We start from the raw sequence: 18608 nt of genomic DNA, 5'->3' as shown, positions 1-18608 counted from the left end.
GTGACCCGGGTTTCAGTGAGGGATTAAACATGTTTATTAGTGGCGCTATTGTTTCTACATCATGCGCGGAGGTTCACACAACCCTTTTCGCTCCGTAAGTACATTTGAAATTTCATTTGCGAAACTTTATCGAGTAGTTTGAAAGATTTTGCAAACGGAGCGACCTGTTTAGGCTACATCGGCGGTGTACTAACAAGGGACTGCGTAGTAGCGTAAGCTATGTTAGCAGTTCCGAAAGGGGCAACTGGGTAAGCATTCATCAGCTTTTCCTCAAACCTAATATTTTATTTTACAGATTTTTTTAACACCAAGATCAAAGTTGAACAGACTCAGACACAGGAAAAAACACACAAAACAAAAAACAAAACAAAAAAGGGACATACATATGCTATATTACAGCGTAGGTCCAGGGGTGAAAGTGGTTTGAATTTCTTCTAGATAAATATAGGTGTAACCCATAAGAGAGCGAGCCTCCTACTCCTACCGTTGCGTAGCAACAACACCGGAAGTAACTCCAGAGTGACCTTTCTTGCGCTTTTACTTTGAAGGCAACGGCCAAACCGGAAGTCTTAACGCATCTAGCTGGCGGAACACAATACAACCCAACTTGACACTGGTCCTCTGCAGAGCTAACAATGAGGAGGTGTGGAACAGAATATCTCACTAAGCTCCTTCAAGGTACAGTAAATGTATGCAGAAAAATTTGCAACCATCTATTTCCCCCCATTAAGACTGGTTGGTTTGCAGTCTGTAAGACAGCTAGCTAGTCCCTCTTAGATAGCGTAAACAGGGAGTTGTTATTATAGCTAAAGCTAATTAGTTAGCCTAAACACTTGCCATCATGTCGAACTCGAACGTTTTGTTACTGGAGACGCGTATTAATATCTTACATAACGTTACATGCAAGGCTAAGTCAAACGTCAAACGAATGTTTCTGTAAATGTAAGGTTAGGTTAGGCTAAGTTGTTCAGGCGTCAATCAAATTATATTTTAGTGCCGTGTGTGTGTGTCCCTTTAACGTGTTCTTATTGTTGTATCAGAACTGTAATCTGGATTACAGTTTGGTAAAGTTAGTCTAGAATAAATTACAAAAATGTCAAAGTGCACACCAGTTCGATATATAACATGCATGTTATGTAAATTATATTGACGGGAATCAGTAGCAGCTGGTGCATTTTTGTCCATGGAGGGCTATACCAAATATAGGCCTGGACGATGGGGTTGAAATCAATATGATAATCATAAGGATTCTTCTCAATATCAATATCATATGTTTCACGTATGCAAAATCAGTGTTCATCTCATTGAACTGAATGGTGATGTCAAACAAACCTTATATTTTCAAATATTATTCCTGCCATACCTCATTTGATCAGTTTTTAAGTAACATTTGCTTGTCATCATCAATTTAGACAGCAGAAATGTCACTATTAAAATAACTTCATATCATCACGATGATTCCACTGAAAGACAACAAACAATAATAGGCTATTGAATTATCGTCCACTCCAACCCTAAATCAAGCAAGTAGTAACGGACGTTACTAGCTACTAGAAACGTCTGAAAAAGACCCAAGTGTATTTCCTTCCTCTGTAGCCTGTTGTTTAATGGCGAGCTCAGGGTGATCTGGTCCAAGCTCTTTCACTCGATGCTTCTCCTGTAAAGTCCGTCTCTCAAACGGCATCATTTTGAGTGACTTCACAGAATTTTCTTTCTGCTAGTGTTTATATATACTGCGTCGCTACCCATCTACGTCACAACACTCACTCTATACCTGACCCCACCTCCGCCTGGTCGCTAGATACACGCGCCCAATGCCCTCCCAAATCCCTTTGTTTTTGGGAGTGAACAGCGCATGTGCAACTTACACAGATCCTCTGATCTGCACCATCTGCACTGGTGGAAACTGGAAGTCCCCGGACGGCGTCTGTGGAAATTCGGTGCAAGAAAATATTGACCCAAAAACAGTACACATGTAGATCATTATGAATCTACATATTTATTGCAGATTATATACTCACTATCTAATATTCACCTAGCTCATAAAAAAAAAATCTCTCTATATATATAACGTTTTATTTTCCCCTCCTTCTAGTGGGTATAGGTGGGGCGGCGCCCTCTAGTGGCCGGCCGCCACTGACGGGAATCCTGATAACATCCATGACCAGCTTTCTTCTTTATACAGCCCCATCTATGTGCCGACAGCCCGTAATGCCGATACCGATAGCCCACAAGCAGAACCAGCTGAGCGAGGCGGCGTGCAGCGTGTCGGTGGACCGGCTGGGGGTAACCTCTCCCTGCCAGCCCCCACGGGGTCCTCTCGCCATTCCGAAGTGTCGGCATTCCGATCATTGACTTCTATGCTTTTGGAGAGGCGGCCCTTTTTATCTCCACAAAAGGTTTCGCCATTGCGAAAGATATTAGGTCCGCCATTCCGACATAGCATCTTGAGTTATTTAGCCTACAGGGGTGGGAGAGGTTAGGTTTAGGGTTAGGTTCTGGGGGAGGTTAGGTTTAGGTGTGGGGGGTGGGAGAGGTTAGGTTTAGGGTTAGGGTCTGCAGGAGGTTAGGTTTAGGCATGGGGGGTGGGAGAGGTTAGGTTTAGGGTTAGGGTTCTTTCGCAATGGCCAGACAGATCTCCATTCCGACAATTTTGTCGGAATGCCGGTATTTCGGAGTGCCAACATTTCGGAATGCCGGGGTGTCCCAACCTAACCTCTCCCACCCCCACCCCCACGCCTAAACCTAACCTCTCCCACCCCCATGCCTAAACCTAACCTCCCCCAGACCCTAACCCTAAACCTAACCTCTCCCACCACCCATACCAAAACTTAACCTCTCCCACCCCTCACACCTAAAACCTAACCTCCCCCAGACCCTAACCCCAAACCTAACCTCTAGGGCTGCACGATTATGGCAAAAATCATAATCACGATTATTTTTGATTGATATTGAGATCACGATTATTTAACACGATTACTCGTCTCATTGACATTGAGAACATCATGAATTTATTGAACATTTACACTGGCTTTTTATTTAACATTGGATGTCTTTGGATTGTAGATATAATTGAAAATAAATAAGTGAAAATAAATAATAAAAGTGCAAAGATTTAGAAATAAAATAAAAACTAAAATAAATATACAGTATATGTAGGCCTACTATGTTGCAGTGAACTGCCACAACCAACTGCAACTATTAATCTACATTCAATATGTTGGTAAACATCTGAACTAGTAGTCCTTAAACCTCAAAACTAACCAAATGAGAACGCTAGTAACGTTCGTTTACATTACATTAAATTACTCATTTGGCAGATGGTTTTATCCAAAGCGACTTACGTCGTTTAGGTTTATAATAGGCTATTGTTAATGTTTATCTGTGAGCTCGTTAGCTGTTGAATATGCGGTCGCATTGTAAAGAGTGTCCTGAATCGATGACTGTATGCGGTGGCAGTAACTAGATGGGGCTTTGTATTTTTGTTCGTTTAGCGTTTATTGCTTGGTCATAGACCACTTTGTGAGTGGATTTCAAGTGATTAAAGAAAGAGGGAGAGGTTGTGTTGCGGGGTGCAGCCACGACCGCGCATATCTTGCACTGTTTGTTCCAAGTCTGTGGCTGTGATTGACAGGTGGGTCAAAACTCGCATCGCAATTCTGTGCTGTATATTCGCATCGCTCTTGATGTGTGGACCTTTAAACTCGGCGAAACCATAGTGTTTCCACTAGGGCTGGGTATCGTTCAAAATTTTTCGATATCGATACCGTTTCGATACTTTGATTTCGATACCGGTTCCTGAACGATACTTTCTTCGATACCAATTTTTAGAAAAATCCATTTTAACAAAAATAAAACTGCATTACACATTGAGAATTATGATACAAATCTTTAGTTTTTTTCAAGTTTTACAGCAGAAAAAAAAACTACTGTATTTAACATAACTTTAAGTTGTCTAAACTTATTGCTGTCCCTACAAAAAAATATTGGAGTACTACAAAGGAAATAAATGTAAAACAAATAAATCAGTGCAATAGTTTTCAGTGCAAAACGGAGAGTTGCAAATGAGTGTTTAATATTCACTGATGCAACAGAACGCTATTCTTGTCCAAACTGATGAGATGGCTCCACTTCATGCATGGAAGACAATAGTTGAGCATTGACTAGCCTATCAATAATGGCACAAAGTGAATCCCATTTATATTCAACAAACTATCATGACATCAGCGTTTGTTAAAGCCCCAATCAGTAAGATTTTTGACATTTTTTACTGTAATATATCAGCTATTTAGTCACAGGACATGGTAGATTGACTTTTAATAGGGAGACCCTCGTCTTTATTTATCCCACACCGCCCTCCATTGGCCAGCACTGGGACTAAGCAGTTTGCTGTCAGCGTCCCGTGTCAATAACATAGAAAAAAGAAAAGCATGCGCGCATGCGCTGTACAGCGTAAGCGCTGTGTTCATGAAAACGAGGAAGTAACTCGATTCGGATTTGCTACGAAAATGATGTTTCACGGAACTATGGATTATTATTTCATCACGTGGTGAGTACCCGATGTCACAACATGTACATAGAGCTTCTGGCGCTGTGTTTTGTTGACTTTGAACGGCGATATCGTTATCGATACTAATGCACGCAGAGGGCGCAGTTGGAAATCTTACTGAATGGGGCTTTAACGAGTTGCTAAAAATACATAATGGGCGATAACTGCCCGCTTGCATATAACGTTAACACTAATTAATTGAACATCTAACGCTAGCATTGCAGATCAGTGTTTAATGCTCACTGCTGCAACAGAACGTCATTCTTGTCAAAACTGATGAGACAGCTCCACTTCATGCATGGAAGACAATAGTTGAGCATTGACTAGCCTATCAATATAGCCTTAACGGCACAAAGTGAATTGCATTTATGTACATTCAACAAACTATCATGACATCAGCGTTTGTTAACGAGTTGCTAAAAATACACAATGCCCGCTTGCGCATAACGTTACCGCGCCAATTAATTAAACAATCTAATGCTAGATACAACTCACAGCCAGACTGTCAGACTGAGGGATCTGATAACCGCTAATCAACAACAACTTGCGGCAAGCGGACCCACCTCTCGATTATTTCTCTTGTCTGTGGAAACCAGTCCCATCTCCACTTGTCACCGCACGCTGCCTGCCTCACAACAAACACACACCGGCTAAAGTGGGCGTAACTTTCCCTGCATGCTTCTACATGACAGCCAATCACCAGCCGTATTAGAGCGTGGTGTGCAAGCATGTCGCATGCTTATAGGCTCAATGACACTGTTTTGTTTTGGTATCGAAAATTGGTATCGATTGACAAGGGAGGCTTCGATACCCCTTAGTATCGATGTTTTCATTTCGGTGCCAAGTAAGTATCGAAACTCGATACCCAGCCCTAGTTTCCACCCCACATACGTTGTTTTACCTCTCTTCTCGACCAGCGGCTCTCTTTCTGTGACTTCTCTCATCTTATTCTTGTGCTACCACGGAAATAAGCGGGGAGGAGAAACGTGCAGTGGCTCTCTGTTCACATGACAGTCACTCGAGCCGTGTGTGTGTGTTTTGGGCTTTGGGGGAGGGGCCGAGCACACCGCTGCAAAGGAAGGGGTGCGCTTGATTTACAACACAAGACAGAACGAGAGTGACAAGAGCCGCAAAATCGTATGTCGATTATCTTGTTTTCATAATCGTGGACAGCCCAAATCGTAATCATGATTAAAATTCGATTAATCGCCCAGCCCTACTAACCTCTCCCACCACCCATGCCTAAACTTAACCTCTCCCACCCCCACGCCTAAACCTAACCCCCCCCAGACCCTAACCCTAAACCTAACCTCTCCCACCACCCATGCCTAAACTTAACCTCTCCCACCCCTCACACCTAAACCTAACCTCCCCCAGACCCTAAGCCCTTGTTCACACAGGACGCCGAACGTGAGCAGAACTGAAGCTTGAAGCAGGCACAAGCTGAACATACGGCTAACCGTTCACACAAGACGCCTTCTCTTTTCCTCTCAGCGCCTACTCTCACGCCTTGAGCCCGCCAACAACTCCCATTGACTTCATGCCTGGCTTCATGCGTCACGCTTGGAAAATCGGCGTGAATCCTGAACGATCCCTTGAGCAAGGCATGAGCATGGCTTCGGCGAGGGTTCAGTGTGGCACGCGCGCGCGTGGTGTGAACGGCTTCGCCTGTTAACTCATTCACTGCCAATATCTGACTGGCATTTTTGGCACAGGCCAAGTATTTCCATAATGTTTGGTCATCTTTCAAGACCCACAGTACATTCTGTACTAGGACTACAGTGATGTCCAATACCTCGAAATGAAGATATAAGTCTCTACTTTCACCCCCAAAAAGAAAGTTAGCTTTTAGCATGTTCTGTACTCTACTTATAACCCTTTTTATACACCCCATGTTCACCAAAAAAGCCTGTCTGGGAAGAGAAAAGGGAGAAAAAAGCATTTTTGTAAAAGGGCACAATCTCAGGCATAACTCACTCTCAATTCTTTTATTTTGAACTGTATTGACATCAGACATGTAAATATTATTCGTTAGGACACAAATGACAAAAAAAAAAAAAAAAAATATATATATATATATATATATATATATACACACATGAAGTGCTTTTTTTTTTACATTCAACAATACAGTTTACTCGGTGTGAGTGTGCAGACAGACAGACAGACAGACAGACAGACAGACAGACACACCGACCGACAGACAGACAGACAGACAGACAGACAGACAGACAGACAGACAGACAGACACACACACACACACACACACACACACACACACACACGATCCCCCTTTTAGATTTCTAACCCAACATAGGATAAGCAATAACCACGCCCTGTGGCGCTGGGATTGGCCAGGAGCAACACTGGAGGGCGAGCAGCCCAGCGATTTCATGAACCAACTGTAGAGCTCTTGAGAAGGACAGCGGGCTGCTGTGAGTGCCTTCTGCCCGCTGCTGCCTAGCTGTTCCTGTGTTTATTTTGATTTGTTCTGGTACACCGTCCTCGTCCATGTCTCCCTGTCATATCTATGATCGTTCCCGTTTTCCCCTCGGCTATTCAACACGTCCTCACCGCCCTCGCAAACTGATCGATCATTTCCTCATTCCTCCGATGATCAAACACATCTCTTGATTACTTTCTCCCGTTTTCTCCTGGCTGGCACAGAGGAAGGCGACTCCAGCTCGGCGTTACAATGGCGTTTCTCCTGTCTGCACAAGGAAGCGTTACCCGCTCTCTGCTATTCCTCTTGCTCAATTTATAAAACAACAGCTGCGGTATGTGTTTGATCGCGTGCTGTCGGCTACCCTTTGAAGGCAGGGACCTGTGTCTGTGTGACAGGCTGGGCAAGTGTTTGCTGCAGGCGCTGCACCAATAAAAACAAAAACACGTCAAACACGTCCTTGGCGGGGAAGGCCATTGCTGATAACACGTCAAAGACGTCATTGGCGGTGAATGAGTTAACAATGAAACTTGTGGGTTCAGCATAGGTTAGGTTAGGTTGAGCATTAGGTTGAGCGTTGCTTCGGCGTACTGTGTGAACGGGGGCTAACCCTAAACCTAACCTCTCCCACCCCCCATGCCTAAACCTAACGTCGGCATTGTGGGCTGTCGGCACTGAAAGGGGGTCGGCATAGCGGGTGGACCCCATACGCGGATCACCCGATGAGCATTTTGGTAAACAAACAGCGTCACTGGAAACGGCAATGGGACCCTATGGAGCCAGCCTTGATCGTCTTACTCACTCTATGTTGTTTACATTTTAAAAGCTGTGACAATTAACACAACTTTAACACGACATGCATAGATTATACATCAGACTCTTGAGCTACTTCTGCTCTCACTCAGTGTCAAAATATAAGTGATGTGATGTATAGTTTTTGAGATATTAAAGGGACAGCTCACCCTAAAATCCAAAATACATATTTTTCCTCTCACTCGCAGTGCTATATCATCTACCGTAAATTCCGGACTATAAGACGCACCGGTGTATAAGCCGCGGGACCAAAATTGACTATTTTTTTCTTCTATAAGCCGCACCGGACTATAAGCCGCGGGTGTTTTGATGTTTAATTACCATATGAAAGGGTTCGTGCACAGAGAGGAATGTCGGGAAAGAGATCGCTGTTTGGGGAAGCTCCCATTTATTAACATTTCAACAAAACAAAACAAAAGTCAGGTCACTAATCCCCAGACAAAATCACACAACAATAGGCTACCGTATATGTGCAGCAAACCTGTAACCAGAGAAGTCAAGTCACTAATCCTCGTCTTCCTCTTCTTCCTGCGTACTGAAACCACCAAAGTCCTCATCTTCAGTGTCGGAAACGAACAGGTTCAGGGTGGCTTCGTCAACCACTCTCCTCTCTCCTTCAGGTGCCATGGCACGAGTCCGATACCTCACGAGTCCGACACCTCACGAGTCCGAAAAAAGAGGCTAACTTCCCCCAGACCCTAACCCAAAACCTAACCTCTCCCACCCCCACGCCTAAACCTAACATCCCCCAGACCCTAACCCAAAACCTAACCTCTCCCACCCCCACGCCTAAACCTAACCTCCCCCAGACCCTAACCCAAAACCATGAGGTGTCGGACTCGTGAGGTATCGGACTCGTGAGGTATCGGACTAGGGGGCAGTCCCCGTGGCGTCATCCTCTTCATCCCGCAGCAGTCCAGCGTTTTGGAACCCGTTGGTAATTGTGGATGTTTTCACACTCCTATAATATTCCGTGATCTTCCTTTGTGTGAATTCGCCGAAGTTTGTGATTTTCTCCTGATAGTCGGGAGGGAGTTGTTCAGTAGTTCTCCCCCGGACGGACAGTCCCTTTTGCCCAGGTTACGCGCGGCTGCTCTGTTTGATCGGCGGCTGCTCTCTTTTAATGCGAGATTGACTGCTTTCAACTTGAAAGCTGCCTCGTGTGAATTTCTGCGTACCTTCCCCATGGTAAGTGAGAGTGTTGCTTCTACTGCTCGTCTTGTTGTGAATATTCCTTGATCTTCCTTTGTGTGAATTCGCCGAAGTTTGTGATTTTCTCCTGGTAGTCGGGGGAGGGAGTTGTTGCCCGAGTGGCCGTTTGCTTACCGTAATTACCATATGTAAGTGGTCACGCACAGAGGGGATTGTCGGGAAGAGATGGCTGTTTGAGGAAGCTCCCATTTACCGTATTACAACATTTCAACAAAACAACATAACACAACACCACCGTTGTTTATTTTTACAGTGCACACAGTGTCCGCGGTGTGGTGAAAAGAGGGCAAGAGAGGAAATTAAAACAGAAGTGGATTTATAGTTAGAAAGAGTGCTAAAAAAGAGAGATTTTTTTTTTTTTTTTTTTTTTTCTGAAAAAATCCATAGATAAGACGCACCGTTATATAAGCCGCAGGGGCCAAAAAACGGGAAAAAAGCCGCGGCTTATAGTCCGGAATTTACGGTATATCATTTTGTGTTAGTTGCCTGAGTTTTGGAGATATGATATCGGCTGTAGAGATGGCTGCCTTCTCTCCAATACAATGGAACTGCATGGCACTCGGCTTGTAGTGCTCAAAGCACAAAAAAAAAACATTTGAAAAACTCAGCAGCATTGTGTCTTTCCAGAAATCATGATCCAGTTACTCAAGATAATGCATAGCCCTTTCCAGAATCCTGTATATTCAGATCATCCAACCTGAATCCAGCATCCTTTCCCAGAAAAGCAGTCTGGGTTCACAATTATCTCTCAAGCCACAAAGAGGTCGTCCAAGATGTACTTTACAAGTGTCGCACCGAAATTTCAAACTCACCCACAGTTACCGGACAGTCTTGCAGTCTTACGCGCTCGGGTATTGAAAGTCAGCGAGGCTGATAAACATTTTTAATTATTTCTAAAAACGTGTGAACTGGGGTCGATTATTTCTAAACCACACTTCAAGCCTGCGTCGCGTAGTCGACGCCGGCACCATCTTGAAGTGTTGTTTTAGAAAGTCAACAATGAAAATAATTGTTAGTTGCAGCCCTAAATGACTATGGAGATGGCTCTGTTTGAAAGATAGGGTCTAAGGCTAGCGCCAGATCAGAGCTGATTTTCAGATACCCACCGATTAATTAAGAAGGTCAGTTAATGCAGTTAAGTCTTGCCTGTATGCTATCTGATGCCTTGTAAATTGTAAGAACAATATGATTAAAATATCTTTTCAAGTATTATTATAATACTTTAGCCATTCAACCTAAAAATACTGAGATATGATTTTTGGTTCATATCGCCCAGCCCTACTCAAGATCTTTGTTGTCTTCAGTGTGTTGGGGGTAGTAACGTGTTTTAGTACTAAATGACCATGTTAGTTTTTCAATTATTGTCATGTTAGTAGTTACATTACCGGTACATAGAATATTTTTGCTCACTTAGTTTTTCATGTGTCCACAGAGACTTTACAAAATGTTTGGTCATGGAAATTTGGTTTAAAGTCCAGGAAAATTCCAGCGAAAAAAAGTCCAGGAAATCCATTGGTCAAAATGTGTATGAACCCTGATTATATCCCCTTTCCTTTCCTAGGTTGTATCTAACTTAACTGAATGCAGAGGCCCTTTGGTTTTTTGGCGCATAAGGCTGTCTACCTAGGACGACAACCGCTGGGACAGTTTGTCAGTTGTCAACTTCTCTGGAAAGTGTGTAGAGCTCATCCTGTCTCTTCATGCTTTAAACGTATACCTTCATCCAGAAATAATTTTAGTTTTTGCAGGCAAAGTTGCCATTTTTCCTTGGTAATCCATAAGCACAGTCTCCTCCAGAACGCTCCTTTCAGGCTTTCCTGGAATCAGTATTTCACCAACCAGCCAGATATGGCAGAACAGAGGTTCATTGTGGAGTATGCCAAGCGTGGCACCGCAGGATGTAAGAAATGCAAGGACAAAATCCAGAAGGAGATGGTGCGCATAGGGAAGGTAGTGCCAAACCCTTTCAGCGAATCTGCAGGAGAGATGAAAGAGTGGTATCATGTGAAGTGTATATTTGAGAAGCTGGAGAGAGCAAGGGCCACCACAAAGAAGATTGAGGACATCACCGATCTGGACGGCTGGGAGGAGCTGCAAGATGAGGACAAGGAGCTCATAAACAAACATGTTTCAGGTACAACAGACAGATTGTGCACATAGTCACTTTTGTTCCTCTACACTGTGCCCAAATCATCCCAAAATAGAACTCAAAGCATCCAGAAGAGCAGGCAAAATCCCAAATAAAATATACCAGGACTAGTTCTTAGTTGTGTTATAGTTGCATTAACATTTTGTTGATGCCTTGATTTGCAGACACAATGGTTGGGGCAAGTTTTTTTCTTCTCCCACTGCTAAATATAATTTCTGCCTTAAAGTAGACTTGCGACCTTGTTGTCAAAAAGCCATTTAAACCATATTATGTATATTTGACTGGAGGTTGGTAGTAGCATAGTGGGTAAGGTTCAAGCCCTCATGATGACATGCATTCTGCCTGCTGAAGTGCCTTTAAGGAAGACACTGAATCCATACCAGCTCCAGGACCGCTGCTCTGTAGCTGAGCCTGACCACTGACCTCCCCGTGGAGTTAAAAAAAAAACGCCTTTCCCTTTCATATGATGAGTACAATATAACAGTTATATTGTACTCATCATATGAAAGGGAAAGAACATATTTGGAGTAAGTGAACAACCAATAAAACTAACATTTCACACCGTGGTAGGTGTGCCAAACTCGGCTGCACCTATTTTTCCCAGTTGACTAACCTGTTCAACCAGGAAGACAAATGGATAATTCCGCTGGTTGTTACAAATACTTGCATCCTCAATAACAATGCAGCCCTCAATAACATAACGTTAGTCCGATAAGAAAAACAACTACAATAAATACCGGCCAACAGGGCTTGACGCTTAGCATTTTCCCAAGGAGCACGTGGGCTCCTAAGTTGAAAAAGTTAAGAGCACATAAAGAATTTTAGGGGCACAATTAAAATTTGATACAGAACAATATAGCATGTATTCAATATGATTATATTAATATCTGATACGTTACAATTAAGTTTAATTCAATTCAAAGTATTATCATGATGCAACATGCATTTCCTACCAGCATGGCTCAATACAGCTCATTGGCTATTGGGTTATTGTTGTACTTGTAATTTAATTATAATAATAAACCTTTATGTAGTCATGTTTGCCTAAGTCCATACTATCCACTTTTAAAAACACATTTTTATAAAAATAACTTTCCATTTGTATTTACAGCTTATTATAAATCTTATATGCTTGTCGATTGTTTAAAATTGCTTTCCCTTATTATACCTGGTCGTTGGTGTGTTTTGCCCTGCATGATGCAGACTGTATCCAGTGAAAATGACTGACCAGTCTACTTAGATACTGGGTGTTGAATATGCAGCTAATGTTAGCTGTTGTACCATTAGTTTGATAAAGGAAGCAAGGACTGTTGAAAACCATAGCTGTGTAATGTTATCAGATAGCTGATATAGATGGTCTATCTAACAGACAGCATGACGTTAGCCAGATTGTCAACAAGTTTTTTTGAAAATAACGTTAGCGAATGGCATGCTAACGCGAACATTAGCTGCTAACTAACTAGCGATGTCATTCATGCAAGCCAGCTAACGCTAGGCGCTAGCCATAACTATCATCTGCTGCAGCGGTAGCTTTGTCTCCCGTGTACAAATCCATCGTCTGACACATTTAAAGGACGGCTTTCCCGTGGGGAATATGAATATATATTAAATCTCACGCCCCTACTGGCCGGGACTGGCGGCATTGGAAAGCTCGTCAAATTTTACATCTAGTAGAAGGTGCGTTGAAGTTACGAAATCAACGCTGAGCAATGTACCCGTTTTTACACATTTTTACATGAAATAGTTACATCAGATGCTCCTAACTCCTAGGAAAATGCCTTAAAATGCATGATTTTTTTTTTATGAAGACATCTCCCGACATATATACTACCGTTTACATTTGGTGCAATTTGGAGGCAATTTTTTATTATTTTTTTATTATTTTTCTCATAATGTTTTTATGTCGAAGCCTTCTTCTTCTTCTTCTTCTTCTTCTCTGAGTTTTATGGCGGTTGGCAAACATATATGTGCATTACCGCCAGTGTTGGGGGTAACTCATTACAAAAGTAACATATTACATGTAATATATTACTTTTAGCAGTAACTGAGTAATATAACATATTACTTATAGGATTTCAGTAATATTATACCAGTTACTTTGTCAAGTAACTCAAGTTACAAATTTAGTTACATTTTATTAAATCAAAGCACATATTTAAAAAAGATACAATCATTTCCTAATCAAACTGTTTGTTTTTATGCAAATAACCACTACAGATGACAATAACAAAGGAAAAGAATAACATTTAGAATTTTGGATTGTTTACACTGACTTCAAGGCGGTTGAAATTATTTTTCGGGATGGTTCCGGGGCAGCGATGTCATTCTGCTGCTGCTGTTGTTTTGGTAAAAGTAATGTAAAAGTAGTGTAATAAGTAACGAGTTACTCTACACAGAAAGTAATATTGTAAAGTAACTTATTACTTTCAAATTAAAGTAACTAGTAATATGTAGTATATTACATTTTGAAAGTAACTTGCCCAACACTGATTACCGCCACCTACTGGAGTTTGATATATCAGCCAAATGCCTGAGGGGTGGGCGTGGAATCTAAGGCCACGCGAGCCCAGTGCATTGTGGGAACTGTAGGATTTCAGCTCCCCGCACCCCCCCCCCCCCCCCACACAGAGTGGATTTTGGTTGATAGCTCAGGCTGTGAACAACCAATTTCAAAAATTTCAACGGATTCGAAAACCTTAGGGGCGTGAGATTTAATATATATTCATATTCCCCACGGGAAAGCCGTCCTTTAAATTCCATTTGTGTCTCGTGTCTTGCCAGCCAGGAACTGGCTAGACTAGTGGCATATCATTACAGAGTAGACACTTTTTTTCTGGCTTTCGGTTCTAAACAGCCAGCCGAGTGACTGAGCCAAGCCGAGCCAGGCAGGGTCCTTCCGGTGACGAGTGGATCACATGCTTTTTTCAACGGACACCATTGGTTCAGCGCAGTGCTGCATTCAAGTGCAGTCAGCAACAGCCTTTAAATGTCCACAGCATTAAAATAAGTACAACATAAAACAATTAATTGAAGGGTCGAATTCTGTACTCGCACACGTGCTCCAAATTGCATTTTACAATTCGCACTGTTCTATTTTTAGTAGCATATGCGAGTAAAATGCTCGCACTGTCGAGCCCTGTCGAGTCTCGACCAATAAGTGTGATACTAGTACTGTTATGCAATGTTATATTCAGCCAGGCCAAGCTGAGCATGGTTTCTTCTTCTTGTAGACCTGATGGCCAAAGTCAATGCAAGTCCAAAGAAGAAGGTGCAGGCCAAGTTAAACAACACTGGCCAACTGATGGCTCCTCCTACTGACCCATCCATGAATGCTCCACGCAAGTTCTCAGGATTCACTGGTAAGATCACAGCAAGCAAAACCCAGGGACATCGCCCATGCTCATACTTGGGCAAATTATTTGAAATCCCTTTTTTGTTCGAACAACTTGTCGTTTATTTTTCTTAACAGGTTATTACGTGATACCTGAGAGACTATTAATAATATGTTTGTTTTTTACAAGGACAAATGCTCTGTTGACTTATGGGATAAACCAAAACTAAGAACCTATCGTCTCATAAAAGACAGTTACGGTGTGGAGCCCTATGTGAAGTTTGACTTGGACTAGGGTTGGCAGCACGATGGACAATGGACAATCGTGATGGGCCGACCCCCATCGACATCTGAGCCTTCCACATCGGATCATCGTGATTAATTATCTGTTCGAATTAAAATTGTGCACTTTTAATTATAAAAAAGGCCAAATCCACTTACCGTGGCGCGCGGGCGACATTAAACAAGCACACCCAGTTCAGTTCAGAGAAGCCTCCCCTCCCCTTCCTCCTCCGCTCTACTGCTTCTCTGAACTGGGTCCGCTTGTTTAATGTCGCCGGGGTGTCCCCCGCACGTGAGAAGTTTCAATTTCAATTTCAATTTCAATTCATTTAATTTATTTGTTCGATAGGGGACAGGTGTACATTAACACATTGAGTGCCACAGCGCTTCAGTAAAATTGTCTGCAGCCTGTGCCAGATTCACTTCCATTCAGTTGAAAACAGCTATAGAATTTTTTCTATTAGGGCTATATTGACGGGGCTGGACTTTAATGAAACATTGAACACTCCTGCTTCTTCCAAAGAAGAAATTTTGTTTCTAGACAGTTCCATTATGAAATGACAGCCTCTGAAAAAAGTGCACTTTCAAGGGTTTTCTGTCGTTTTTTTTTACTTTCCAAGATATAGTCACTTTTATGAATACCTTTTGCACTCTAATTTCGAGCACATTCACTGACTCTGGCTGGTGTTTTCTGATGTGGTGGCGTGGTGTGGTTTCTGTGCAGCCTGCGTGCCCCCCCCCTCTCCCCCCCCCCCCCTTCTCCACCTCTGAGCTGTGGGCTCCTCCCCACACGCACAGAGTTTGTTTTCTCGACTCCGTTTTTGCCCCGGACGGATCCCAGCGCGCATCAAGGAAATGCAAAACGCGACTGAACGAAAAGGCTTGGCCGTTCGGCTTCGGATGCTGGCTTTCTGGCAGGGAAGCGTGTGGAGATAGATAGAAGCATAAGAGCTCAGTTGTGAGCGCGGATGCAGCCGAGCCCACTCTCCGCTGCAGACAGAGCAATCTATAGGCTCTGGCTGAAGCATGCATCGGTTTCCTCTTTGATCACGTCTTTCCCTGCTGTCTCATGCACAAAGTAAAGGATCTGAGGTGGGTGGCGCAGCTTCCCTGTCGATGTTTAAGGTGGCGCCGTGTGATCCCTTGAAGGGATTCATGCTCACTGGCTAGGTACGACCTTAAACAGCAGAATTATGGAATAATATGAATTATGATTTTAGGACGTCCACAGACGTCCTTGGCACTCCTCGTTACATTTTTTTAGGACGTCCAGAGACGTCCTTGGCACTCAATGTGTTAATGAACATTAAAAAAATGTAAATGCACGACAATTGCAGTCACAAGACTGGTTTCCATTGTTAGTCCCCCTGCCAGATGATACAGGCTTAGAGTCCTGATAGGGGTAAAAAGTATACATAGTCCAACAAAAACATATTTAAAATGTAAACACAATACAAAGTGCAAGTATGCAGAGATAGTCCTAATAGGGGTAAAAAGTACATAGTGCAACAAAACATATTTAAAATATAAACACAATGCAAAGTGAGAACCTGAGTTAGAGCTCTACATAGCTCTACATAGCTAAGTGAAAAATGCAGAGTACAAAATATACAGGAATTACAGTCTGATACTAAAACCTGAGTTTGGGATCAACATACAGCTAAAAAGTGAGATCTACATAGAAGACTTACTCAGACAGATATAAGAGAAAAAAAGTAAAAAAAAAGTACAGAGATACAACACATATCCATATAGTATAAACATACTGTTCTATACCCTATTGATGTGTGCATCGTTGAGTGGACTTCAGCCATCTCTTCACTTGACCCTTAAACATGCCTAGTGTTGGGCATTCCCTTATGGCCGATGGAATTGTGTTCCAGAGTTTGCCACCCTTGACAGACAGAACTGTCTGGCCAAAGGTGGTGCGCCTGTATGGGATAACACAATCGCTATTTTATTTGATTTAAAAAAAAAAATGATTTTTTTTTATAATCAATTTTTGACATTTGTGAATCGATGCAGAATCGTGCAGGTCCGCATCGCGATGCATCTTATAATCGATTATTTTTTGACACCCCTAGTGCACGTGAGAGACCAGCTGGTCACACAGTAGTCCAGGTGAGAAAATATCATAGCATGTAAGAATGTCCTGGCAGAACCTACAGACATGCTGTGTCTAATGTGTTTGTTGAGCAGGTTGAATTTTACTGAGTTAGCAACCTTTTTAACCTGGTTCTTAAAGGTCAGTGTGGGGTCTAATATCACACCTAGGTATTTAAATTCTGATACTAATTCCAGTTCAACATCATTGAAGAAAACAATCGAGCGGGTTGCTGCATGAGGACGTTTGGTGAACATCATGCAAACCGTTTTCTTGGTGTTTAGCAAAAGGCAGGATTTGGAAAGCCAATTCTGTACCTCAGATGCAGCAGATTGTTGGTTGACAGATGAAAAAGATCTCTGTGTGCCCACTGCCCAGTTACGCTCTGGAACCATTCCCTTAGCAATAGAGACTGGTAGGTTTAATGCTACCCCTGAAGAAGGTAGACTCTATTTACTATGCGATTTAGATTAAATTGAAAATGAGACTCACTTTTTTGCTCTTTTCTTTAGTAAAATGTCCTCTATTTATGCTGACTTTTTTTTTACTTGGATGACTATGAGAAATTGGAGTTGTGTTTAAAAAAAGGGGACCTTCCCGACTGCAGGTTTTATTTGTCAGGCATGGGAACAAAGACAGAACTTTCTGTTTAATAACATTGAATGATTTGTCTTGTTCTTTGAGCAGTATGCTGTTTACTTGCGATTTGTGATATTTTTATTTGTACCATTGATGCGTTGTCTTATTGTTTTATTGTTGTATTTTATGTGTGTCTTGTAGGGCTGTCCCAAACGATTATTTTCTTATCGATTAATCTAACGATTATTTTTTCGAGTCGTCGATTAATCTAACGATTATTTTTTAATTAATTTTTTTATTATATAACAATACATTTACCCAAAACAAATAAATAACCAAAAACTTCTCAATTTCAGTATTTTATTTAACCATCTCATTCTCTTTAACAGTCCAACATAAAATCTCTCAAATAAAATTAAAGCAAGAGCTTGTCCTCAAATAAAATGAATATAGTGCAATTCAAAATAAAATAGTAGAATAAATTAAGTTCAAGTCACTTTCAGGAGGAATACCAAAAACCTTGTGCAATGTCAACTGAGTTTAGCAGCAGTCCAACATAAAATCATCATCTTACAATACAATGGTGTGCAATTTTCAGTAACAGTGCTCTTAATTTTGGAGAAAGACAAAATGCTCCATGTAAGATGGTCACACATCATCCAGACACAAGGCTATGTCTGTAGCATCCACACCCAACATTGGGCTTGGCTTGCACCAACTGGTCTTAACTATGCCTGGTCGTAACTCCTACGTCGGTTAAGACCAGTCTTTAGAGTGGACTACTGCACCAACAGGGCTATTACGTCTGGTCTTAACTACGCTGGTCGTAGCGATGCGTCCATGTGAAAGCATGGGAATGCCCACTGGAATGCGGCACGCAACCTGTTTAGAAGAGTGTGCCGACGTCAAATGACGCTGCGCTGATGGGTAAGCGCTAATGTTAGCAGCTAACTGTTACTTGTCGTTACTTTAAATGGCAGTAAAACGCCACTGAATGACCAAATTGATTTAACTTTTAACCATTTCAACTTCCACTTTCCATACGGACCCCCAGTATTGGTTAGTTGTTTATAACGTGACTATATTTATAACGTTTATGTACTCCGGTTTCCAGTTTATAACTCGGGTCTACAGCCAGAGTGCTGA

General features: G+C 42.2%; 1 protein-coding gene across 1 annotated transcript in view; it reads left to right on the top strand.

Moving 5' to 3' along the window:
• Window positions 1-608: 608 nt before the first annotated feature.
• Window positions 609-18608, top strand: part of lig3 (ligase III, DNA, ATP-dependent) — a 66320-nt gene continuing 48320 nt past the window's right edge. The window contains exons 1-3 of the mRNA XM_083636343.1: window positions 609-678; window positions 10579-11151; window positions 14397-14525. Of these exons, the coding sequence (XP_083492469.1) occupies window positions 10599-11151; window positions 14397-14525 (682 nt within the window). The 5' untranslated portion in view covers window positions 609-678; window positions 10579-10598. The remainder of the gene's footprint in view (window positions 679-10578; window positions 11152-14396; window positions 14526-18608) is intronic.

The sequence above is a fragment of the Poromitra crassiceps genome (assembly GCF_964638095.1).
Source record: "Poromitra crassiceps genome assembly, chromosome: 1".
In the NCBI taxonomy this organism is placed as follows: Eukaryota; Metazoa; Chordata; class Actinopteri; order Beryciformes; family Melamphaidae; genus Poromitra; species Poromitra crassiceps.
This window is presented reverse-complemented; position numbering and strand designations above follow the sequence as displayed.